The sequence below is a fragment of the Perca fluviatilis genome, chromosome 20 (genome assembly GCF_010015445.1).
Source record: "Perca fluviatilis chromosome 20, GENO_Pfluv_1.0, whole genome shotgun sequence".
In the NCBI taxonomy this organism is placed as follows: domain Eukaryota; kingdom Metazoa; phylum Chordata; class Actinopteri; order Perciformes; family Percidae; genus Perca; species Perca fluviatilis.
The window spans coordinates 21,136,715-21,163,416 of NC_053131.1; the positions used below are offsets into that span (position 1 = coordinate 21,136,715).

Below are 26,702 nucleotides of genomic sequence, written 5' to 3' on the forward strand. Positions count from 1 at the left end.
GTGCTCTTTGGATGCTTTTATATGCCTTAGTGGTCCCCTAATACTGTATCTGAAGTCTCTTTCCCAAAATTCAGCCTTGGTGCAGAATTACAACCACTAGAGCCAGTCCCACAATGAGCTTTCCTTAGTATGTGCCATTTCTCTGTCTGTAGCTATTGAGGAGGAGAGAGGGGGGGCAAGGTGGAGGGGGGGGGTGTGTGGCCTTGACCAACTGCCACTTTGCTCGTTTGCAAGCCTTGATGTCTCTCTCTCATGGGTGGGCCAAATTCTCTGGGCGGGCAAAGTAGAGAAAGGGGAGGTAACCTTGCTCCTTATGACCTCATAAGGAGGAAGATTCCAGATCAGCCCATCTGAGCTTTCATTTTCTCAAAGGCAGAGCAGGATACCCAGGGCTCGATTTACACCTATCGCCATTACCACTGGGGGACCATAGGCAGGCTGGGGGAATGCATAAAATTTCACTTTATGAGTTTTTTTTTAACATTAATATATTAATGTTAAAAAAAACTCAAAGTGAAATTTTCATGCCATGGGACCTTTTAATAAGGAGCAATTGAGGTTCAGTGACTTGCTCAAGAACACTTTGACACGTCAACAGGGGAATCGAACCGCCAACCGACCCGCTCTCCCTTTGAGGTTTGTTTGTGTGGGATTTATAATGTGTTATTAGGTGCTTCACCTGACATTATAATGCAATCTAACCATATAAGAATCCATTACAACACCATAAACTCAGAGTAGAGTTGAATTGATACCTCAATGACAGTTAGCCTACAACAAAAACTGGACATGATCATTTTTAGACAGTAGGCTATGATTGTATTTATTAAAAAGAATGTGAATTGGCTTTGAAACACATGTACTATCATCGTGCTGGGGAGTGGTGATGCTATTTTACAGGTCCGTAATTTTCTTATAAATCCCTTCAAGGTTTCCTGGAAAGACATTTAAATGGAAATAGATAGAAAAGTACAGTTTTAATTATTATATTATATTAATAATTTTTTTGAAAGAACTGTCCATTTGATGTCATGCTTACAGAAAAATAGGATCAACATAATCATTTGTCAGCTTGTTATAGGAGTGCTATGGTGACGATCGGTGGTAAAGTTAAATGTATTATCTGAAGCAGCAGGCTGACTTTTTGCCCCATATCTGCATGAACACTGTGGCGGTGCGGCGGGCTGTTGGCGAGGCGGAGACACCTGATTGGCTGGGCAGCAGGGCGGAAGTGCGTCTACCGTCCCAGCTGAGCTGAAAACAAAACAAAACGAGACAAGCTGCGACTGGTGAGTGTTCAAACACTGCGGCCTCGCTGCCTTTATATAACCTCATCATGATAGCTGCTATGAGTCGTATTATGATACGGTTACTATGTTAAACGGCGTGTTTCGCTGATTGTTAACAGAAGGGAGCTGTGTGCTGTTCAGGCTGTCCTTGTGCTGAGCTCTCGTGTATGTTATGTAACAGTCTGCACAGAGCATGCAAACAGCCCAGCCTACCTCTGCTATTGTTTTTGCTGCACTGATGTACAGCTTCCCAGTCGCTTTCTTAGCTAGTTATGAAGATGCTGTGAGTGTTTTTATAGCTGATGATGATGTGCAGACGTTAAAGGAATCAACAATGTTATAGCCTGGGTTTATTTTATTACATGAAAAACGCCATTGCAGATCTACCTTGGCAATTCTAGGTCCATTCTTAGCGGAGTGATTACAACCACAGCTGGAGATGATAGCAGGAAATCTGTCAACTCCACTGGTCAGAATAGATTTCTCTAGCAAGAGTTTCAGATGTGCACTGATATGTTATATCCGTGCTCAGCCATAAATGAAGAGAAGACCACTGTGGAAGAAGCAGAGATAATACATTTCCATTCACAACAACCACAGTTACGCACAACTTTCAATAATAGGTAGAAGTGGGTATATGTAATGTTATGTTGCAACATTGATTTAGGGCTGGGCGATATAGCCCAAATCTTCTATCCCGATATAGGCCATTCAGATCTTGATAATGATACCATAGCATGTTTTCTGGTAATTCAATAAATAAATAAATAGTCTATATGGAATAATTAACCACTTGGCAAAGCCTATTTTTGTACATTCCAGTGTGAATTAAATACTTGACGAATTAAAAGTAGCCTACTGAGTATTTTCTCATTTGATTAGGAACTTTAGTACAAAATTAAGATAACGTGCAAAGATCAAAACATAAAGCGTCGTCCAAATGACGGAAATATTGCCATAACACATTTTGGCCACTAGTTTTTTGTCATCGCAATAGAAATGATTTAAAAAAAATATATACAATAGACATTTTTGCATTATTTTGACAGTATATATCATCATATTGCCCAGAACTATTGATAATAATGGGATATTCATTTTCTTTTTTTTCTTTTTTTGTTGAAAATAACGTTAGAAACCGTATATGGTTAAAACAACCAGACAGGAATGTGAGTTGTCATCGTAGGAGCTGCATCTTAAAGCACTTCAGCATTGGTTTCACATTCAGCTTTTGTTTATTTTTTTGTCACCGCTGTTATATATCAAACTGATCTATTTATTTTGATGTAGCATTATCCATAGTGTTTAACTGTTTGCCTTTAACCTGTATCTTGCTTCTTTGGGTTCCAGCACCATGATGGATGAGCTGGTGCAGGACCTGGTGTCTGCTCTGGAACAGACCTCAGAGCAAAGCAAGCTGGGGGAGCTGTGGGAGGAAATGGTCCTGAGTCCCCTGCACCAGCGCCGGCAGATCCGCCGGCGCAGAGGCCGCAACAAGCGCTATCGTGAATCTTCTCTCTATCCGCTGCAGCACAGACGGTGTTGGATTGAGGCCTCGGAGTCCAGCTTGGACGAGACTATACGATACAGAGAGAACTCTTCCTCAACCATTACCGCCTCTGTGGCCAGCTGCAGTGACTCTGATGACAAGACTTCAACCAACCAATGGCGCTCCGTCATGACTAGGCAGTCCTCCTGGCCAGAGTCCGACTCCTTCACCGAGAATAATCCAGGACGGCATCTCAGGAAGCGGAGGAAGGTCAAACGTATGACCACAGACGTCACAGTTAGGTTGCAGCGGAAGTTAAAGGTTTCTGGTGTAGATGGGAAACAGAGACACAGGCCGTCTAAGATGCAGCATCTGTCAGGATCGAAGAAGAGGTCGAGCGGTTGGGTTGGAGCAGGGCGACAGACCGAAGGAGCCAGGCTGATGGGAAAGAAGTGCTGGAAGAGAAAGGTGTCCAAGGAACACAGAGATGCTGCAGATGAGAACATGTCTGAGGGGTAATGTTAGATTCAAGGAAGGATTTTTTTCTTCCTCCTTTCGTTTTTATCATAGAGTCAAACCTAACCCTTTATTATTTCAATGTTGTTACTCAGTTAGGCCTTATAGGAAAATATCAAGTCCACATTTAGGATTATATAAAAGAGGGTTAGGGCTTTTAAGTTCATTATCTGTGAAAAATAATAAATTCCAGTTTAAATTACAGCATTGCAACAAGCCAAATGTTAACCCTGTCATTGTTTAAAAAGTCAGGATTAAAACCATTCTGAAAAAGGAGCTCAAAACTCAAAAGCCCTTTTTACCCTTTAAATGGAAAGTTACCAAGGCAGTTAAACCCATAACATAAAAGTCATGGGCATAACTACTATCAGACAGGAGCAATTAAACAAGGCGACATTTAAGATGATCTATATTGCCTGTCTTCGTCGAGCCACTTGTCAATATTCAGCGTGTCCTCAACTAAACCAAAAAAAGTATCACAATCATACCACTCCACTTTAAAGTATTGAGTTGACATTAAAAATGAATGATAGAATCTCTTCATTCTCATCTCCTATTGCTGAAATGATCACCAGGGAGGGATCGTTGATAGTTATGCCTCCGAGCATCTGCCAGCTCATTATTTCCTTTCGAGAAATATTGTCACAAATAAATAAGTGACTTGGTGTGGTATTGATTTGTTTTGAAATGAATTCCTTTCTTGGGCTGGGTAATTAAACCTCAGCCTGTCCCAGTGTCCCAGAGTGCACCCTCTTGTGTGCATTTCATTTAGCAAAACTAAATGTGGCTGTGCAAAGATGGGCATTATATTATTACAGTGAAGCAATGGTTACAATATACCGTGGAATCAAAAAGGCTAAATGTGACAGGTTTTGTTACAAAATGACTTACGATTATATTAAGCCGTCACCCTGTCCCAGTTTTTTTCTGGTATAAAGAGCTGCAACCAACAATTATTTTCTGTGTTGATTAACCTGATGAATACCTTTTTTTTAAATCAATCATTTGGTCCTTTGAACATCAGGTAATCGTACATTCCTTGAGCTTAAGTTAATGTCTTCAAACGTCTTATTTTGTCAAAGCAGCAGTCCAAAACCTACATATATTAAAGGTGCTCTAAGCGATGTCACGCGTTTTTAAGGCTACAACATTTTTTGTCACATACAGCAAATATCTCCTCACTGTCCGTGAGCTGCCTGTCCCCTGAACACACTGTAAAAAAACGCGATCTCTGTAGACAGCTCAGGCTCCACAAATGCTAACAAAAACAAACTGCCAACCTGCACCGCGAACCATAACAAACAGTCTTCCAGCGTTCCAGCCAATAACCGACAGAAGGATTTGAGGGGGGGGTTAGTGCGCAGAAGCACGGAAGGGAGGGAGAGGGGACGGGATAAGGAGGAGGGAGGGGCGAGCTAGCCTCGTTTTGTTTGAAAATACTTTGAATGTCAACAAGAAGTGCCGTCACCCAACATCGCTTAGAGCACCTTTAAATTTACAAGGCAAGGCAAGTTTATTTGTGTAATAACCTTCTGCAATAAGTAACTTCTATTCTATAGCGCTTTAAGACATAAAAAGGCTACAATGATATTCAAAATGGTGGTGCCAATCTGATCAGTGGATCATTAAAGTTATTAGGATTCATTCTCTGGGGACAATGAATGTGTGTACAAAATGTCATGGCAATCCATTTAATAGTTGTTGAGATATTTCAGTCCGGCTCAAAGTAGTCCTGCATTACCAGACCTATCTCCAAAGCGTTGTCAGCGCTGCAGTACAACCTCTCTTTATCCTGGGATAGGGAGAAAAAAAACCCGCTCTGGTTTGTTTGTATTTCTTTAAACCAATCACATCCGTCCTGGGCTGTGCTAAGCCTCAATAGCAGAGATAGCGAGAGGGATGCGCCGGATGTCAGGCTTTATCATAGCAATGTACATCCGTTGAGCCAGACTAGGCTCAAAGTGGTGGACCCCAGAGCCATGCTGATAGTGTGGCAAAAAACAACAACATATTTGAGAAGCTGAAATCAGCAAATGTTCTGCATGAAAAAATTACATTAGCTATTAATCAGTTGTCAAAATAGTTGCAGATTAAATTTCTATCAATGGGTTTATTGATTTATTGACTAATTCTTTCAGTTCTTTATCATAGAATAAATAGGAGTTTTGCATAGCAAAATGGTGATCCTACTCAAAATATATATACTGAATATATACTGTGTGTATATATGTGTATATATATATACAAATTTAAAATATATACAGTATATATATTTTTATTTGTATAAATTGTTTTTTCATTTAATACCTCACATCGTCCACATACATAATCAACTGATAAACATTTTAAGCAGTGCAGTTCAGCTGTGAGTCATTATAACATTCAGTAAGTCTTTTAAGCCTGGGAGTTCCACATTCTCAAGTGCCTTTTTCTCATGCATCTCCACAATGTATTTCCTTTTGTTGATATCATTATCTGTTGATCATATAAAACATTTGAGATGAAGACATTCGAGGTAACCGGTAATGGGACAGACAGAAGGCTTTACATCTTCTGGTTTAATTTGTGCTGACCTCCCTAGCCCTGAAACGGTACTTGTTTTCTTACTTTATGGAAAAATCAATAGCCGTTCTGACAGACAACAGCTCCGGAGAAGAAATAAATGGGAACACCATGGCACGCTGTCAATCATTTCTCACTTACACAATGGCAACGCTCTTGATTGCTGCTCAGTGGACTGCCACACTGTACTGAGGGCTGAACAATCTAATGGTTAAGCTGTGGCGGAGGCAAAGGATACAAACAAATGGCAGCAGCAGCGATGAGGGGTGGAACAACAGCAATATTTATACTCCGAGAGTATATGGTCCATTTAATGTCAGACACAGATGCCATTGTTGAAATGTCTTTTGAGGCACTCTGATTTCTTTGGTCTCCATTCATTCCATTAACCTTTTTCACATGGAGTGTCTGGTCTCTTAAAATGTGTCTCTCCACAAGGTCACTTCAGCAACCCAAGTTCAATTGGAGCAGATGTTGGCAGCTCCAGTTGGGCTCCACATCCTTGATTAGACCTGGCCCAGCCTGCTGGCAGTGAGGCCACCTGGCACCCAGGCTGGCCCAGCAAGCAGGCCTCACCTGTGGGTAGACGCTGTCCCGGGCTCAGCCTCCGTCTCCAGCTGTGAGCTGCTACTGGTGATGTTGACTTCAACCCTGCCACCAGAAAAACAAAGCCATTGTGCAGGCTTTTCTCACACTCGGCTTTATCGTGCTGTAATTTATATTTTGAAAACTCTATGAGGAGTTTTCGGAAAAGCAGTGCAGCATTTGCCGAAGTTAATTTTCATAAATCTCTGAGACTAATCCAATTACTGCAGCTCAGGGATGGCGGGATAACCTTATAATCAGACACCCATGGAAGAGGGCATGGATTTGGGTTGGTGTGGCTTGTTTGAAGAGCCCACAGATCCATTGTTATCAGCGCTTTGCCCCCCTCCGTCTCTGCCTCTTCTTTATTCCTCTGGCAGAATGAGCCCAGGCTCAATAAATGGCGGCTAGCCTGTAATCTCTGTGCAAACTGGTCTGCCTCTCCCAGGAGCTGAGGATTATATCCTAATGATTAGTGCTCATCTGGATACTGTGTTTTGCTTCACCTCTTTGGCTTGTATAGAGACAATGGGGCCATGTGGGGACTTAAGTTCTCTCTAAAACACTGGAGTGCAGTTTTTGTTTTTGCCCTTGCCTTTGTTTCACCATGGACATATGGTATTTAATGTAATTAAGACGTATTTGTTTGTATAACACCTAATCCACATAAGAATATTTCATGACTGGGGGAAGTGCTATTTTATGTGTGAGCCTAACACCAAGTTTGCCCAAAATGTTTGTCAACTTTACTTGACAAAGGTCACTGCTGAAGAAAGAAGAGGTTTTTCTTCTTGTCCCAAGAAAAATGGGGGTCTCAATTATTTATGGCATTAATTAAGCAGTACTTAATGGAAACGGTCTTACATCGGCCCTGTGATGCTTCAAGCGACATTGCATTACACCTTTTAATATGGATAAATACTTAATGGGTGTCCCTAATTAATGGTTTATACCTGTGATTCTTTTCAAACTTTGAACAACCCCCCCCACAATAAGAAGAAAACACATTTGTTTTTACTTAGGAAATGGAAGAAGATGTCAGGCTGCTGGAAATAGATAATCATCATCACTGGTTCCTAATTTCTAAGAAAGGTTGTTGAATAAAATGAAACATCAAATCCAAAATGGTTGTTTTTGTAGAGCTTGTGGCTGTGTCCTCTACTGATGTTGGAGTGTTGTGTGCTCCAGATGCCAGCCAATGTGTCCAGAGGTGGAGTACAGCTGAGCAGAGGCCTGGGGAATCAGTCTGGAGAAAGGGCTAAAGGGTTGGGATGGGGGGTGGAGGGGAGGTCCAGGACTGCTTGGCTAGGCCAGACATCCTCCAGATTCCCCGGAGAGGCCTGCTCCCTCTCACATCTGCTTCTTGTGGATGTGAGGGGAGATGATGCAGGACCATCTGGCCAGGAAGATGCGCAGGCTGGATGGACGTTTCTCTGATGCTGTCGTCAGGCCTCTGCAATATGGCGTAGCACGGTATCAGCGCATATCTGACCCTGCAGCTTTCTCCTATAAGCAAGGTCAGCGATGAAAAACAGGAAGCAAAAATGCAAGGCAATCAAGAGCATCAGCCCCCACCCCACCCTCTTTCATAAAGTAGTCTGAATGGAGATTAGCTTTATTTAAAGGATATACTGTAGCTGGCATACTTGTATATCTTAATGTCACGAAAAAATAAATAAACATTTGTTCCTAAAAAAAGACAAAAATCTTTAAAAATGGTTTTACTATATACATCACTATGTGTCGATATATAAAAGTATATGTAAATGTACGGACTATAGTTGAACATTAGTTGGCCAACACTGACACATTTAAGAAATGTAGCTTTTATCAAACGTTACTAAAACTCATTTGTTAGGAACTACTTTCACCTGCGGATTAATGCGCGTGGCACATACACATGAGAATTTATGGCAGCAGTACAGCATACTGTATACTGTATGAGAATGGCTCAAACTAATAAAGGATCCAGTGTCACCCAGTGCAATGATGTGTCCTTTAATCTAACTGGTATTCAAAAAAGGGCTTTTGGAAATAGACAAATATTTAAAGAATCTATTTAATACATGTGCTTGTTACAAGCGAGCAGTGAAACCATTGTGACGGTTTGGTTTACTTTCAGAGAGAGGAAATCCTTTTTTGTCCATCTTTGTCACCTCCGCTACTCACCTGACCCCCCCTCCCCACACACACACACACACACAAACACACACACACATGACCTTGGAGTATCTGGAGGTCCCAGTTGAAGGTGGTTGAGGTGTGAGAAAGGCAGAGAAAGCCAGGGTGGTCTGGGGTAGCAGAGGGGGCACACAGAGGGTGTGGAGGCAATGTAACAGGGGTTGCCCTGGGGTTGTGGAGAGGAGCAGGAGATGGAGTAAGCGGTGGCAAGCCCACACAGCCGATGTTGGCCAGTTGTTGTGTGGAAGCAGCACGTCTGTGGGTCGCTCTGTGTGTGGGGCACACCCAGAGGGAGGGGCGGCCAGGGGAATGTGTTTCGCTCTCCTGTCATCCTCCACAACGCAGGCCAGATTAGATTGGAGCTGACAGCGGAGGATATTCAATTAGATTGTGCATGTCACTCAGTGGCTTCGATCAGAGCCTCTCCTCGTGCCTTTGTGTTAGCTATCGCAACAAGGGAGAACACGGCACGCTCTGTCTTTTTGTGTCATTTCCATTTATGTCGACCTCTAGCTCCACACTTCTCCATTATTTTTATTATTGAATGTTACATGTTAAATATTGACATTACAGGGGCATGTACATTTTTGATTCACATTGTTTACTTTTCAGATGCTATAACATTGTCTGACCTAAAAGGTTAGAGATGACAAATCAGAACAGAGTTCTTCATCCTCAAATGTCATTGATATTAAAGAAACAGGTCAATGGCGATCATTCAAATGTGATGTTTTTCTTCTTTTCTTTGCAGGGAAACCAGCAGTACATGCAGCAGTGACCCTGGCCTGTTCACCAATGATGAGGGAAGACAAGGTATTAAAAAAATCTTAATTTTAACATACAGTGGGAACTATTAAACAGCTTTGTCACTTAATGTGGCTCGAACTGGTAAGTAAACATTTGATTTGATTTGGTGTATTGTGAGCTCATAGATGAAGCGTTCTTGATCGTGGAAAGAAAGATGGCGAGTTGTCAGATTTGGACAATACCCTGCTCAACTCTGAGGGAATGCTGGGGCTAGAGAGGGAGGTTTCGATACAATGGGCTGGTTGCTGGGCACCCAGGCGACTCTAATAAGACGTTGTCATGTCGTGTTAATGAGCGCTGAAGCCTTTGCTAATCTCATTAGCCGTGGTGGGGCCAGGCAGCCTCTGATTTAACAGTTGTCACCACACCTTGACTGTGAGAGGCATAGTTCCTGCGCGTTTGCTGACTGACAGGTCTGAGGAGAGCTCGCCGTCTGGGGACCAGGCCGGTGTTGTCTGGTTGTCTGGTAGTGGTTAAAGGAGCATTTTACCCTAAAAAGAAATTTCAGTCATTATCGATGCACCCACGTGTCAGTCGAAGCTCTACTGGACTTTGTAGGACCACCAAACATTCAGCAACTTAGCTTAGCTACCCAAAATATATGAAGCCTGAATATAATGTTAATTAAATTTCTCCAAACAGCATTATACAAGTGTGTTGTAACTACTCAATCACATTGTGAGTTTGAAGTTACAATATTTCTTTCCGACATTATCCTCAAACAGTACTGTTGTTAAAAGTGCACATCCAACAACGCTACTTGATTTTTGGACAAAGCAATTCTGCAGTGGTGGGGGGTGCTTTTGACTTCAGCATTTTAATGAAGACTGCAACGGTACTACCTTTGTAGAAATATGAAGCCGGCTGCAGCAGTGACATGCTAACCAACGCAACATCTTCATGTCCCTGTGTGCAGGCGATGACGAGCAGAGTGACTGGTTCTTCGAGGGGGACTGTGGAGTCGGGACGGGTGTGGCCGGCCTGCTGTCCAGCTGGGACTCAGACAACCAGCTTTCCCTCGAGGATAACCGCCCCCCACCCACATTCCTACAACCTGCACGGCCCTCTCAGAGAGGTAGTGGACGACGATTTTGTGCTTAAGACACAATTTCTTAACATTAATGATCTTTTCCGACCATATTGCGACATAGGAAGATAATTGTGCTTTGTGCTGTTGCAGGGTATCGGTATCATTCACGTCTGAAGCGAGTGCCCGGCTATGCTGCATGCTGCATCAAGAAGGACAGGAGGCAGCTTCCCAGCAAGGTTAAAGCAAACTTACTCTTCAGTAGAAAACAGTTATATGGTTTTATGGTCTTTGTTTCTCACTGTGTATCTTTGATTTGTGTTTCACAGGGCAACGGCATGCCAGTGTTTGTAGAGAGACTGGGACACTTCTCCCGAGATCCTTACCAGAGAGAGTAAGATATGCTGGTTAAAACTCTTTCCAAATGATATAGAACTCTTGTGGTATTAAATGCATCTGTTTTCCTCATCGTTGTGCATCTTTGATTATCTCTTTTTTAGCTTTTTGCTGCCTTCTGTTGGAAAACGAGACCGAAGCCAGGTATGTTCTAATACAAGTCTTTTCCAAGCTTTATTATCTTTATGACCCCAGTTTGTTCAGACTTTAATGGTGAAATTGCAAAATCTAAATGTTATTGATACTTTCAATTTCCAGTTGAACCCTTTGTGCCCATTACCAGTGTGTCCTATTGACATGGTGTCAGAGAGCTCCCATCTCAGATGTTCCTCCTCAATCTGCAGAAACAGGTAGTTGTTGCCACATGTTAGTTAAATAAAGCAGCCTCTCAAGGGCCTATCGGGGATACCATTCAGTGTTTTTGATCAGAGCTCAATATATTGATGAGACAAGTCTTTGACTATGGCCCTCTGATTTAAATGAATCTGTTTACGGAGCATAGGTCGCTGTTGACTCGAGTAATCTTTGTTAAGATGATGCATCAGAGACTCTGACTTTACAAGAGTTAATTGTTAGCTAGCGGGTTTGCTACATAAATAAGTGAATTTAAGGTATTTTTTATGTTGCAAATACACTATTGGAGGATTTAATCTTACATTTATACATTATGCTTATTCTTTGGAGTGGTATATAATACACACAGATGCACATATATTTCAATATGTGTCCACATCCATCGTAACCCATTTTGCTGGTAACCCTCCTCTTTGGCACCAACTGAGCATGCACATTCAAAAAGCATTGTCATTACACCAAATAAGGTAATATATCATGTTTTACATGTGCTATGTATGAATAAATATATATATTCCTTTTGTTTGCCAAAAAGTCTGCAAAAATCTGAGACGTGTAACTCCCTGTTTGACGTCTTATGAACAAACTTATGAAACACCAAAGAGAAATTTAAATAAACTCATTTGAAATTTTGGCTTAAAAAGTGCTGTCAACAGCTGAAGACCCCCAACAGAAGTAATGTGTTGTTGTACAGGACTTCTGAACCAAGTTATCAGTTCAAAACTTGTTTATAGCATTTCTCATATAATTAGTTAAGTTAAAAATATGTTAAGTGTGTTTTTTTTAGCTTTTAAAGAGGGCCCGGGGTCTTCAGGACCCCAAGATTAGTGTTGATGTCAAATCCCATTTTGTTATCCCTGGCCTGAAGTCTGAGCTGAACTGACAATAGATAGCTACAGTTGAATGCAGCAATACTTCAAGTCAATAGTTTTCAAGGTCAGCGTTTCCAAATAGAGAAGTACTACGTGTTGACATAGTTCTGATGCAGATTCAAATACCTGAATTTCTGGGACTGCACAAAACAAAAAAGGTTTCTCCAAAAGATGTTTGTCAAAGCATCACTTCGCTCCCAGTCATCCGTGGAACTGCTGGATCTGCATGGGGGACTATTGAGAAGCCGCTTTGCCCCCTTGGCCTCGAGACTGTGGGACTCCTCATTGTATTGTTTCCACTTTGCCTATTTATGGTGCATTCTTAATTTTGTTTCACACGCACTCTTTTTCCTCCCTCTCTCTTGGGTTATTTCACAGAGCGCTCCAGCACTCCTTGATGAGGGGCAAAAACACGACTGCTATGAAAAGCCCCCGACTTCTTAGGGCTTTCTTTTCTAAACTGGCCCTTTCTTCTCCACCTGAAAGGTTCCTTCAGATTCAAGTTTGAGGCATTGTGAATACTAATTTCTCTCTATTAAAAAGCCCTCATATCCCTGCCATGCTCTCATTTGAATGGCGGACTCAGGGGCGTCCTTAATTCCTTTATAGTGGGATTCAAGACCCTTCACTTCAAAAAGTATAAATCATACTCCCAAATGAATGAGGGAGAGAGGGGGGATTGACGAGAGGGGCTTCTGATGTGTCCCGTTGGACGGCACGAGCTGAATCTATCTCCCCAAGCTGCTCAAATCCACTCTCCAGTGAGATGGCTGCTCTGTCCTTACGACCCAACTCTGCACACATGGCGCTCATTTACTTCCTTTTAACTTCCTCCAAATCACACATTCACATGCAAACACAACACCAGTTACAGTTATTGTTTTGCATGACAATGAGGAATGCTATAATTGCTCATGCCTGTTCTTAAGAAACTTTAAAATGTCCACCCCAGATATCAATTCACTAAATTTGAATTTCTTTCGAGCATCTTACCCGCATGATCGATTTCTGGCGCAGAGCTCCCACACATCTGACTTTTCTTTTGTTTCCAAACACCCTTGAGAGAAAAGTGTTTTCTCTGTGGGCAGAGTGTAAGCATTAATCTTGTACTGTGGCCAGGTTGAAATGATACTGTATTAATAAAAGCTGTCATCTCCTGTTTGCTGCGAGTTGACAGCGACAATCAGAGATTTGATGTTAAGTGATAAAGGCTGTATGAGGTTGCATGCTGTTTATCCTCGTATCGGCTCATGAATAGGTGCGCTGCTTTGTGGGATTTGGCTGTAATGCTTGAGGCCAGCGGCCACGTTAAAATGCATAACTGCCTCCCACCTGAGCCAGGCAGCAGCAGCTTTTATCTATTGACTTATTTATTTCTAAATGACACTTGCGCTGTGAGATAAATCATAGTCTTACGCCACTCCCTTCCCAGTTTTCATTTTAATTGTGAGATCTCGGTGTCAGCAGTAAGTATATTGGTGTGAGTGGCCTATTGATTATTGATTTGGAGCTATTGATTATGTTCCCTGGAGACCCTAATCCTTTCTGATTCATTTGAATACCTCTATTAATCTTGAGATCCTGCTCACACCTGAAGCACCGTGTACCCTAATGAAAATAGATGGCCATTTTGTAACTGCAGCTCCTCACTCCTCTTTTGATTTATTATTTTTAATTGATATATTTGCTTTTGGATGTGGGCGCCAAAATTACAATTGACCCTGTGTCAGTGCTGTTTTACTCCGTACCCTAAGGGACTGTGCTGCATTTAAAAGTGTCTCATATGACCTGAAAAATCCATCTTGGAGACTTTTCCCTCCGTGTCCTCCGTGTCTTTGATAGAACTGAGTTGTTGTTGGCCGTCTTCATTACATATTACTTGTTTTTTCATTGCTCACTGCCTCCAAGTCAATCTTTGTTTTCTCATTACAGTTTCTGTATATTTAGGGACAAAACAACTGGCCAACATCTGCCATGCTGTTAAAACTGATGAAGTAACAGATGTTAAATAATAAAAGCTGTGTTTTTTACCACTTCTCTCGGTTTTACACGGAGCCATGTAACATGCTTATAAAAAGCCTTTGGGTTCTGCTCTGAGATGAATGGTGGTGTGTTGCCTTGGTTAATGAGCCAGCTGATGGTATTCTCATGTTTGATTAGCATTGTGCCGAGTGTCTCAGTGGGCTCCTGGCGGCCCCGGAGCGGCACTACCTCTCGGCTCTCAGCAGCAGGGGAGGGCCCACGCCTCCCTCTAGGCTGCAGGGCCCCGGAGAGCCTCGGCCTCGGTGTAATGAGGGAAGAGATGGAGGGATGGACCTCCACACATTAAGACCAAATGCATCAGGGTATTACTTTTAATACCGCAGGCGTGCCTCGTGAAATAATGCGACGTTTAAACGGGGATCGATTTTGGAATTAAAAAGTTAGTTTGCAAAGATTTACTGTGGGGAGTTCAATGCCTGAGCTCTTTATCAGGGGCGCAAATGGCTGGTTATGTGCTGTCCGACAGAGGTACGATTGAGGGATCGATAGGCGCGTGATTTACTAACTGGAGTACAGGTAATCAATAAGTATAAAAGTAAATGAAATATGCATTACTGGGATTTTATTAGAGAGGGGTAGCAGGGAGAGAATAACGGTCAGGCCATTTATTTTTATATCTATTGATTATACAACATAGAGACTTCGCTCAAAGCAGGCCCTGCACAGCTCTCGACACCCCGCGCCTGCACACCCGTCATGTGATTTATGGGTGTTGAGGTCATGGAACACACTGCCGGTTAAAAGGCTGCCCTGACGGGGCCTTATTGTAGCATGTGCCTGTAAGGGTTGTGAGCTTTATGTAGCCTGCCATCCAAAATGGTTAACAAGAACTCTCTTCTGCATGAACCTCTGTTGTTTTGCAATCTGTCGTGAATTCATTTTTACAAGTTATGTTTATTGGCAGAACAATACGCCACATTGTTCTTTAAATCCTCTCTGAGATGCAGTCTAGTTGTGTAACAAGCAAAATGTGCAAGATTTGAACTAAAATCTTTTTTTCTGTCATATCTTATTGAAGCTTTCTCACACAACTCTCTCTCTCTTTCACGCAATCTGTCCCCCTCCTCCCATGCACAAACATACACACATACATCAGTTGCTCCCCCCCCAGTGATGGAACGGACCTTGACCTTAACTTTACATCTCCGAAGGCAGGGCTATTAAGCTGGTGGGGGGCTTTTCCTATTTCAGGGCTCCTGACATATGACACAGGAGGCATAGAGCAGGTGTAATTTGTTTATGTGAACTCTGCTATGACTCAGCCACATGCATCCGCGCACCTCTCTTCTTCGAATATTCTCTCTGGTGAAACTATGTATTAATGAAGAAAAATTAAGATGTTGCAAAATATGCACCGTACCGAGTCTGAATGTAAGCTGCTGTGTTTGCAAATGCGCCTTGCCTGCATTTATCGACTTTTGTGAAATTATTCAATTTCTACATGTTTATATGTGTATTGTAAGCAGGAGCTGCATCAACATATTGTGAGTAACGTTTGTTCTCGTTCTGTCCACAACCCCCCACCCTCAGGCAGACTAATGTCTCCTGTGCATACCAGTCCCAGAGTGACATCAGGAGGAAGAGGGAAACAGAAGCTGTATCCGTCACAACAACATCAGGTATCACCCTCCACACATACTAATGAAGCACGGCCTTCTCACCACTCACCTAATTTATAATTGGATGTGTTAAGAATTGTACATTTATCAAATAAAGAGCTTTAGGTATAATTTTTGTCATGTAAAAACTTGTGTAGCTTTTCGTTTTTAGCCTTATTAGCAGCATGGCTCTAAGAATGTAGGTGCTGGTCTGTTGGTACTCTACTTTGGTCCAGACTGAAATATCTTAACAACTATTGTGTAGATTGCCATGAACTTTTGTACAGACAATCATGATGCCCAGAGGATGAATCCTAATGACTGTGGGGATCCCCTCATTTTTCTTCTAGCGCCAACATGAGGTTGACATGTGGTTTTCAGTGAAATATCTCTGATAACTGTTAAAAGAATTGACATGGAATTTGGTGCAGACTTTCATGCCCCCATGAAGATGAATTGTAATCATTTTGGTGATAAAAGTTAAATTTGGTGCCACCATCAGGTCAGAATTTCAAATCATTCAATACCATGGTTCTGTTTGGACCAATGGAACTCAACAAATGGCGTTCAATGCATTACTGATTTTTTTTATTAATGTGATTGATAAAAATGAAATCTGTTCTTGCTGGTGTGTTGAGGCATGATTTCTTTTTGGCTTTTGAAAGGGGGGCATGACAGAAAAATCTGAGACTCACTGGTGAACATGATCAATAAATAAACCTGCTTAAAATCAGCATGTGAGCATCATTATTGAGCATGTTAGCATGCTGATGTTAGCATTTAGCTCAAAGCACCACTCTGCCTAAATGCAGCCTCCCAGAGCCTACAGTAGTTAGCAGAGCTAGCATGGCTGTAGACTCATAGTCTTGTCAATACCTTTCTGTAATTCCACCACAATTACAGAATGTAAAATATTTGGTGAGTTAACAGCAAAAGTAAGTGTACAGTTGCAGACTTAGTGGCTGTGTAGGTTTGGCGCTTCCTGTTTAAAACAAAAAGAAGGAAGCTTTTATGTGGAGTTCACCCTGCTGAAGGTGGCACTGAGCAGCAGCCGTTGTGTCTGTTTGGACCAGTGGAGCTGCCTTTTTTCATTAGAGGCATGGCTCGGGGTCTTGTGTCTTTGCTGGATTGAAATCTGAATTGGTTTGTCCACCTTTTCTTCTGCGTCCCCTCTCCGTGCTCCTCTCCCACAGCTGCTGTTTGTCATTTAAATAACAAATGCTGGTTGTTTGCTGATTTAGTGAGGGGTGCAGGCCTCTGATGTATATTAATATTGTCGCACAGTGCACTGTACCAGGGTCCATCATTCATTTGGATAAAAGAGGTGGAATTTAAAAACAGCCAATGCTTTACTTGGATACAGATTGCATCCATTTATTGCACTGAGTGATGGAACGGCTGGCAACTCTGTCCTTCACCTCCCCAGCGCTGAACCACTTCCCATAAAAGTAAAAAAGGATTCACCCCTGGCCCTTGAGGGCCCCTCATATTCAACATGCGGAACGAGGGGCATCCCTCAGTTTCTCGACAGTTAAAAGACCCACAGTCTGTTGTAATTGGTGCAAGAAAAAAAGGTTTGTTGGAATCTTAAACAAAAATTGAAAACTTTTTTCCACAAATGAAATAAATTATTAGTGTCATCTGTGCAAAACATGCAAATTACAAATAGGGCAGTTATCACTTAAATACGTACTGTATTTTCTAATGTTTTTTTTTTTTTTAAATGGAGATTCTGTAATTTATTTAATAAGATATTCTATTATATGTGTTTTGGATTAAGAGACTCAAAGATGATCTGTTTCTTAAATTGCATAGAAGGAGAGTCCCTGATTGGCACATCCCCCCTCAGCCCCGTTCAGAGTGTTTTCCTGCTTCTTGAGTCTAGTGCCCCCTGTCCACCATGATTTATCATGCATCCCATGTCGTCCAATGTCAGTTTCTGCAGCTGCAACTGCTCTGTATAAATCTTTACTTTGGCAGCCTGCTGCACCATGTCTCTCCTCAGTAATCTCACCAACACGCAGAGATGCACATTCACTCTGACAAGCTTTCACACTCTGTGTACAAATTTTGGTTTGTTGCCATTCTGACATAAAGGTGTTCAGAGACAAAAATCAGATTCAGTGATTTGTTGAGTGGAGTTGTTTTCTGGTAAACATCTTGTTTGCATGTAAAGCTTGTTGTACCGCATTTAGTAGAAAGAACGGAGTGTTGCTCTTAGTGAACACGACAGCCAAGTCTTTGTTTGAGTTGGCCAGAGGAAGTGGATTGTTGTATGTGTTAGTGGTTGTTTGAAACTCTGTAATCAGGAGTGAAAATGGTCTGCGGCTGGAGGTGTCTTCCAGGTCTCCATGGGGAATTACTGAGGCGGTACCCAGCTGTTGCTTTGTCTTCTTTCTTTACCCTTTTAGCACTGCCGTGGAAGTGCTGAAGATGGTTGTGAAAAAGAAAAACCCACAACAACTTATCAAGCCAGGTATCTGTTTGGATTAGATGACCACTCCATTTCTTAGCCGTAAATTGGCCATTTTCTACCTTTCTCACCACCGTCAATCCAACAATCCAACTCAATCCAATCCAAGTCCTTACTACATATAAAAAAAAGCATTCCAGTTTTCTGTTTTATATTATTGGTTATTATTTAAATACAGATTGAAATTGTCACTTAAACTGGATTTATTTGGGCTTTGTCCATAACTTGTGCAATTTCTGTCAAATATTGATATTTGATTGAAATATTTGTATTCTGCAATGAGTGAATTATAGAAAATCACCATGCCCAATGATCGAGAATGGAAATAAATACATTCTACACACTCTAAAATTTTGGGAGAATTGTTCGTGAGGCAAAGATGAATCAGTATGTTTAAAGATCCTGATGTATTTTAATAGCCTTGGCTGGCCTCACACACAGACTAATTTATTATTGCAATTGTAGTCCTCCCCTGCTGTCTCCTACTGTATAATGCTCTTCATCTTTATCTCTATAAAGGGATGATAGCAGTAAACCCAAAGTTGAACTTATTTAGCGTGTTACATTTCAGAAAGAGTAAGAGTTTGGACTAAATAGGCAGGATGTAAAGTTAGTTTGATTAACCTCGTCAGACTGTCGTGCGTTATCTCTATATGTTGGAATGTGCCCCATGTGGAGGCCAGCCCCTCGGTCAGCCCTGCCGCCTCTCCTCTCCCCTCTGTCTTCATGTGTCTCCTTGCCCGAGCAAGACGGCTGCGTGACAGATCACCTGCGTCTGAGGCCCGCCGTGTTCCTGCCCGGCGGTCCGGCCCCCTCTCATTAATGCCCAGGCTGGTGCGAGGGCTGTATGGCAGCACAAGACAAATAACGCTACCACTCAGCCATCACTTCTGCTGACAGAAATGCAGCCCACCGCACTATTTCGCCCTCTCCGGCTCCACTCCGCACCCTGCTTGCGTCCTTCAAACCCCCTCCCCCATCTCCTCCGTCTTAACCTGCACCTGCCTGCACTGCTCCACCAAACTTTTATGGTGGTTTTTGCTGTTGCTGGAGGCTGAGCTTAACACTGAAACCCACACAAGTTGACATAGTGTACCATGAACCCACTGCCTTTGTTACCACTCTAATTGTTTTCTGTTTGTGGAGACAGATTCGTTTTTAGCAGCTTAGTCTTTCAGGGGCTTCTTGACTAGTTTGTGTGCAAACCTTCTCAGCGGGAGGTCTGATTTAAATGTCCTATTTTTTTCAATGGTAAAAATAATGGTGTGTGTGTGTGTGTGTGTGTGTGTGTGTGTGTGTGTGTGTGTGTGTGTGTGTGTGTGTGTGTGTGTGTGTGTGTGTGTGTGTGTGTGTGTGTGAGTGAGAGACAGAGAGAGAGGGGGAGAGGGAGAGTGAGCAGGAGAGAGAAACACAAAGGCTAATCATTAAAGAGCTATTCAGGCCCTGTTCATTTAAGTGTGGGAATCAGCAGGCCCATTACTGTCAATGTGTAATTAGCTGATTAATAAACACGGGGATGGGGAGTGCTCCAGGAAGGCCTGTAATGATTGTTTTTAGTGAGCATCACATGAGAGCTTATTAAGATGGTAAGATGGTTCCATTCAACCTCCCATTATCACCCACAATAAATGCATGTACTGTAATTCTCCCATTGACAGAAAACCTTTGCGTTGTAATGGCTTTATCGACCTTGATGTAAAACCAGTTGAGTGTAAGTGAAGCTGTTTTGGCCAAATGAAAGTATCTTTTATTCAAGCTGTTGATTATTCACATTAATCATTTTCAAATGATCTTGTATTGTACACATTAATGTACAAAGATACTAGAATATTTAATGAGTTGTTGTATGTAAATACTTTATGTTATTTACCTACATACGTACATACGTTTAGTGGTGGGAAGTAACTAATTACATTTACGCAAGTACAGTTTTAAAGGTCCTTGCACATTACTTGAGTATTTCCATTTTCTGCTACTCTCTGCTACACTCTGCTACTTCTACTACATTCCACACATGCTAATCTTATTAAATGCAATGTATTGTTAAATATTAAACCAGTCTTTCCAGACGTGGCTTGTGACTCCTAATATAAAACCAGTGTCAGATCAGATGCCAATGAAAGTTCCCCAAAGACACATTTCCCCTCTAAGCTGCTTGAGGTCCAATATTTCACAAAAAAGCAAAGATTACAGAAAAGTCTGAAAAATTATATTTGCATAGCCAAACTTCTTTTCCCCATACGCCATCAATCATCTCACAACCCTTCGGCGGGGCCATACTCCTACTGTAGGCTGGTAAAAACAATAAAATTCTACTTAAGTATACTGTATTGAGGCATCAGTATTAACAATATAATAACACAATATATACTAAATATATCCGCCACAGGGGCCATCTTTCTGCAGAAGTACATTTGGTTGAAACCCCTTCTATACTTTTACCAAAATGAAACTGTTGTATTGATACTTTAACATCAGTAAAGGATTTGAGTACTTCTTCCACCATACTATGAGCTAAACATGAGAAACCTATAGGTTTCTCATGTTTAGCTCATAGTATGGTATAGTATATAGTACTGGTACAGCGATTAGCGGGAATAATGTCCCCTCCCTTAAATTAGTACAGCCTTGATGAGTGTAAATATCTGCTCTCTTGATCACATGTAAAGATGTGTATAAACAGATTTATTGTGACCTTGACCTAGAATAAAGGCTAGTATCTGGTATACCCTGTGCATGTTAACACACTCCTAAACTAAGTGTTCCCAGCCAATTCTGTGTATCTGTCAAATATGAAAACCAATGAATTTTGATCCAAGCCTTTGACTATGTTTAACCTGAGTGTTTGGGTTGAAACTCAGCAACGGTTAGTCATCATTCCCTCAAGAAATATTAATCAATTATCTTGCCCGCTGGATCAGTTTGGGGAAGAAGTCATCTGGAAAGAGGCACAAGCAGATATAATGGGAAGGAGCAAAAGCACATGCCAGTGAATGCTGTAATGCCTAATCCTTTGAGACAGCCCAGAGCCACAATGTCACTTCTAGTTCCCTTGTCCTCTGCTCTGGGACCGCCTCACAAATGTCTTGTGTGACCGCCGCTAACTTTTTTGGGGAGAGATCAGGAAAAATGTATTTATCAAGCATGTTAGGGAGTGCAATTGTTTTAGAGTTCCTCTGTCTTTTGCAAAAATTGGCCCCTTTTCTCTTTCAGATATTTCCCTTCACTCCCAGAGACAAAAAGCTTTAAAGGTGAGCGAAATCAAGAGAAAGACGGTCTTTAAAAAGGAAGGTAGTCAGTGAGATGTGAACGTGCAATGAATGGAGTTAAAAACATACAGCTTCTTACACCGCATAACCGGAGGGGGAGAAGTTAAGCCATAGGAGCAGCACAGATTGGCCTTTTAATAACCATGTCCACAAGTCATATGGGGCCAAATTGGATTTGGCTCACTTGACCAAAACCTCATTAATATTTAACCTATTAGAAGAGGATTGCTTCAAAGTTTTATTTCAATATACCTAAAACAGCGAGCGATCCATGAGTCGTGGACTAAATTTAATTTTTATTTGAGAGGCTGTCCATTGAAGCATTCAAGGAAAATGTGATTTATGTGAGTATCTTTTACTGTTTGTTCTCAGTGTTGTGTTACATGTCCAGAATATTATGTGTGCTTTCTTTTTTTTCTCTCTGCAGCGAGCAACCCATTTCATAAGGATCACCAGAGAGCAGAGGCACGGGGAGCCAGTAACACCTCAACCCTAGAGACTGTGGGACCAAGTGCACCAGGTTTAGAGAGTTCATCTTTCCTCCAGGGGGACCATGAGGAACCTGAACAGGGCTGGACAAGCACACCTAAATGACAAAGGAAAAGCTACTGTGCCAGAGAATGAAGAGGCCAAACTCCTCTTTCTGTACAAACTTTATGACGAAGAAAAAATACAAAGCACATCATTACTCCTCAAATCAGCATGCTACTGCTAGATCCAGTCTTTCCAGGTAGTATATTAAGCTTGACAAATGTTAATGCAATCAAGCCTTGTTAAACCCTCCGCCTTCTCCTCAAAGCAGCTTCAAGAGGCTCTTCGTTTGACTTAAGGCTGGAAGGCTCCTCTGGTTTCCACACACAGTCTCCGGGCCACCTGCTACCACACAATCCAACAATTATGTCCACTTTAGAAGCGCAGCGTTTGCCAGCAGGAACAGTGGGAGGATGGTAGGGTCAGGTGAGGCAGCTTTGTGGCCGGGGTGGAGGGGGTGGGGGGTCTGCTCTTTACGGCAGACAGCAATGGCCATGCAGGCAGCACGTACTGTGGCCAGCTCCGAGACAGAAGAGCATCAGAATGTTTAGCTACCACATGCTACAGGGTTCAGAGAGGCGACCACCAGTAGAGAGCCACACAAAGTACAGGCCTCCTATTAGCATGGTTTTGAAAAGCTACAGTTTGTACAAAGGTGCTCATTAGCACAACACAGAGGGAGTATAGTCACCGTCCTCGGAGGGCAGCCTCTGTTCTCTTCAGCTTACCTTCCATATTCAAATGTTCCCAAAAGTATTTAAGTTCAAGGCCAGCTGCAAAACTGTTTGAACAGGCTGTTTTTCAGCAGTGGTGGATTAGTTGCTGTGCAGAGAGCCAGCAGAAATGAGTTGAAGGAGCTGTTGGAGACAGGAGAGGAGAGTCGTACACTGTATTTTCACCTACCCTTGGGGTATACATTTCCCCAGCTCTCTTGGCATCAAATACATTAAAAGATCAATGGCAGCATACAGCAAGATCAAACAAAACACTTCTCGCCAAGCTGGTAAACGAGCAGTATTTCCAGAAGATTGCATTTTTATTATATAGGAGTCAAGTGAAGTACAATCTACTTGACCTAAACCACATAGGTGATAACGGTCTTTAGAAACACAAACACATACACCTGTACATAATCTCTGCTAGAGAGTGTCTTGAAAAGGTATTTTAAAGTGAAATATTGATGTGAAGAGAAAACGGAGTGAATTTGGTCGCGTGCAAAAGTTTGATGCTTTTAAAAAGCTTATCTGAGCGCCAAAAGGCACATGTATGCACTTTCTATAATGATTACATGATACCTTTTTAGTGAAACAAACTGCCTTGTCACCAGCTACATTCTGCATGTCTTTTCAGACACTTTAAAGCCTTATTTAAGAGAAGAATCACATTTAGTAGAATGAGATTTGCCAATTAACGTGAGTTATACGTCTGCAATAATCCGTCTGAGAAGGCTTTATGTGATCATGTTGGCCAGGGATGACATTTATAAATGCTGTGTGTGCACACTCGTCTAAATGGATACCTCACACAAGACATCCTGCCACAGGAATCCGTCAAAGTGTTGAGGCAGAGCAACCCCTCTCCAACGCACACACACACACTCCTGACTACCACTGCGGGGTCCGACCAGGGAGTCCAGCAGCACAGTGGGCTCTCACGCCAGGAATACATGGTCCAGACTGAATACATTCATAATTAGAAAAAGGAATCTTTTGATAAATACATTGATGTCTTCTTCAAGACATATGCCCCTAGACACGTTGACAAATATTGACTGTGTAGTGTTTTAAGGAGAGCTTTGCGCCATTGCCCTATCCGTCAGTCTGTGTTTTGGTGCCAAGGCATTGACAGGGAAGGAAGACGCATCAGTTCAGATACAGTTTCATTAGTAGCAGGAGGGGAAACACCTCTCCTGCCTCTCTGGTAATTAGCAGTCACCATAATGACATCTCAGCCAGACTGTATGCCTCCAAAATGTATTTCCAATGGCCAGGAAGTGGGGGAATGGCTTCCGTGCAGCCAGTCAATTGCCCTGTTACAGTTAAGGAATCCAGCAGGCTGGTACCACTCATATTTCATCCCAGGTAAAGATTACCTGTCAGGCCCATGGGAGATGTATTGATCTGTTTTCCTTTTTCCGCCAGCAATCACCTGACAAAGGCACCTAGGAGGCGAGTGAATGAGTGATGCCTGATCTGTCTGCTCCAGCGTAGTGGCTTCTAGTGTCCACTGATGGGTGGAGAGGTGATGAGGAAGAGGAGAGATAATGCAGTCATAAACTCTGTTTGAACCTCTTCTGTATGCATGCAGGGCAGCCCCTTGCTCCTTGGTCACAGGTCAGTGGGGAATTAGCTTTTTTTTTTGTTAGCTCCTTGTCAGTGGCGTTAGTTCTTGCTGTGTAGTGGTGATAGAAACATGCAAAAGAGGCTCTCTGGTTCCTGCTGACAAATGCACGTTATGAGTCACCGTAGTTCAACTCACTTTGGGTTTCAAAAGTGATCCGGTTTGATCGGGGCACCCTTCTCACAATGAAATCCAACCTTGTGTGGTCAGGGTTTCCTGTGATTGTCAGCGTGGCGATGCTGCACTAGCAGTGATCAATATATTTTACATTATCTCGTGTGTTTTTGGCAGCTAAAAGTATTTATATATTTGCCTTGTTCAGTAGAATGTCAGAGTTGATATTATCCATGTAGCCATGAATTTAAAGTGATTGCACTGTATAAAATGTGTAGTATTTATGATGTGATCCATAAATATAGGTCCATTAATTGAAGATTTAGGTCTAAGGACATTAAATTCATGAATTCAATTTCACGATACTGTAGATAGTAGAGTAGATATGTCTCTCTAAGTTTTTTTTACTGTTGTATTTTTTTAATTAAATGTACAAGGATTTAAATATATCTCCCTGATATCAGGGTTCTTAGGCAGCTATCCACATTTGATACATAGTACAAATAGCATCTTATCTCATAGGCTGTTATCTTTATATTTAATAGTAGTGGAGGCATGCCTAATTGCTTTGCAAATGATCTAAAGAGGATTACTCCTCCCTTAGAAAGCCTGCCCGGTGTCACTACATGTTAGAGAGACATTACAATGGTAACATTCAATCAAACCTGCAGTGCAGCATTTATGCAGTAGCTCTGTTTTCTAGGTGTTATGTCAAAATAAATGTCAGTATGAGGTGGATACTCTGCTTTTGAATAAACTCTGTATGAACACGATTATGGACTATTATGGATAAGAAACTGTTGTAAGTAGTTGTACTATTTATGTCATTTGTGTATCTTCAAAATTATATAAATGGGATTTTTGTTAAGATCATGAAATGTCATGACTCCATGTCATGAGTATTCATAGAAAAGAAAATGTGGTATCTGTTTATTTCAAATACTGAAATTTGTGTGCAATAAATAATTGTGTGAAATCTATATGTTAAAATGAGATTAAGGTTATACAGTGTACACAATTATTGACGTATATGTGCATATTAGTCTTATTTGGTAGTATTAGTAGTAGTATAGAGAGAGAAAGAGAGGAAATGTCGTTGTTACAGTATATGGTATGCATCGTAACCACTCAACCACCAGATCGACTGGAAGTGTTTTTTTAAATCTCAAACCAGTTTTTTAGACCTACTTTTCCCCTGACATAGATATTATATAATACATTATTAGTGAAACACTAGTTGATTAATCAGTTAGTTGATTAACAAAATAAATCATCAGATAAAGTGATAATTTATTAATTAATTGTTTAAGAAACAAGACTTAAGTCTAGCTATGCTCGTAGCTCTGTGAGGTTCAGGCACAGCGGTGCTTTGAGCTAAATGCTAACGTCAGCATGCTAACATACTCGCAATGACAATGCTAACATGCTGTTTTGTAAGCTGGTATATTGTTTACCATGTTCACCATCTTAGCGTGTTGGCATGCTAACATTTGCTAATTGGCACTAAACAAAAAGTACATCTGAGGCTGATGTGAATGTCATTAGTGTGAGCTAGATGATGAGTCTAGTGGTGAACATTTAAAGGTGGCATAGTGGCACAAGAAGAGAAGTCATTAGGATTTATCTTCTGGGGACCATGAATGTCTGTACAAAATTTCATAGCAATCCATCTGGTTGTTATTGCATTATGTATTTTAGTCTGCAAAGAGGTGGGCAGACTAACCAACCAACCAAACAACATACAGACCAACATTGCTATCCATAGTGCGCCAAACCTTCTCTACCTTCTAAAAATCTTCTAAAATGAATGTCCCTGTTTTATATCATTGTAAAGGGAGTATCTTTGGGTTTTGGTAGGACAAAACAAGTAATTTGAAGACATCACCTTGGGCTCTGGGAACCTGTGGCATTTTTCACTATTTTTTTTTTTACAACAAATTAATCGATAATGAAAATGATTGTTTTTTACATTACAAAACATTTCATATTGGAGTGTGTGAAGCCTCACAAGACTGACTGTTGAGTACAAATGTTAGTGTGACTGACATAAAGTACTCCATTGGCCGACGGAGATCATCAGTAGATGGCCCATTGTTAATCTTGTGGCTGAATGCTGAAGATGGTGGTAGTCACTTTGCCATGTGTTGAGAGTCGGAGCAATTCTCTATGCTCACCGGTGGGCCACGGTTACAAATCACATCATCAGCTGTCTGAGCACCCACAGCCACCTCTTCTCCACCAGATTGATGGTGAAAT

General features: G+C 41.7%; 1 protein-coding gene across 3 annotated transcripts; it reads left to right on the forward strand.

Annotated features, from left to right (window-relative positions):
- The first annotated feature begins 497 nt into the window (after positions 1-497).
- Positions 498-23,572, forward strand: LOC120549475 (G patch domain-containing protein 2-like). Of its 3 annotated transcripts, XR_005637390.1 has the most exons (12): positions 599-1,289; positions 2,640-3,293; positions 9,374-9,435; positions 10,346-10,504; positions 10,610-10,695; positions 10,786-10,850; positions 10,957-10,996; positions 11,111-11,202; positions 15,652-15,740; positions 18,131-18,195; positions 21,406-21,443; positions 21,889-21,981. XR_005637390.1 is itself a non-coding variant. In XM_039786423.1 (11 exons), exons 2-11 carry the CDS (start codon positions 2,644-2,646, stop codon positions 21,955-21,957), a joined length of 1,350 nt encoding a protein of 449 aa, XP_039642357.1. In that variant the 5' UTR covers positions 599-1,289; positions 2,640-2,643; the 3' UTR covers positions 21,958-23,572. The 3 variants fall into 3 exon arrangements, 2 of the variants coding, with proteins under 2 accessions (XP_039642356.1, XP_039642357.1); XM_039786423.1 differs by lacking the exon at positions 18,131-18,195 and having other exon boundaries at positions 21,889-23,572; XM_039786422.1 differs by lacking the exons at positions 18,131-18,195; positions 21,406-21,443 and having other exon boundaries at positions 498-1,289; positions 21,889-23,572.
- The last annotated feature ends 3,130 nt before the right edge of the window (positions 23,573-26,702 follow it).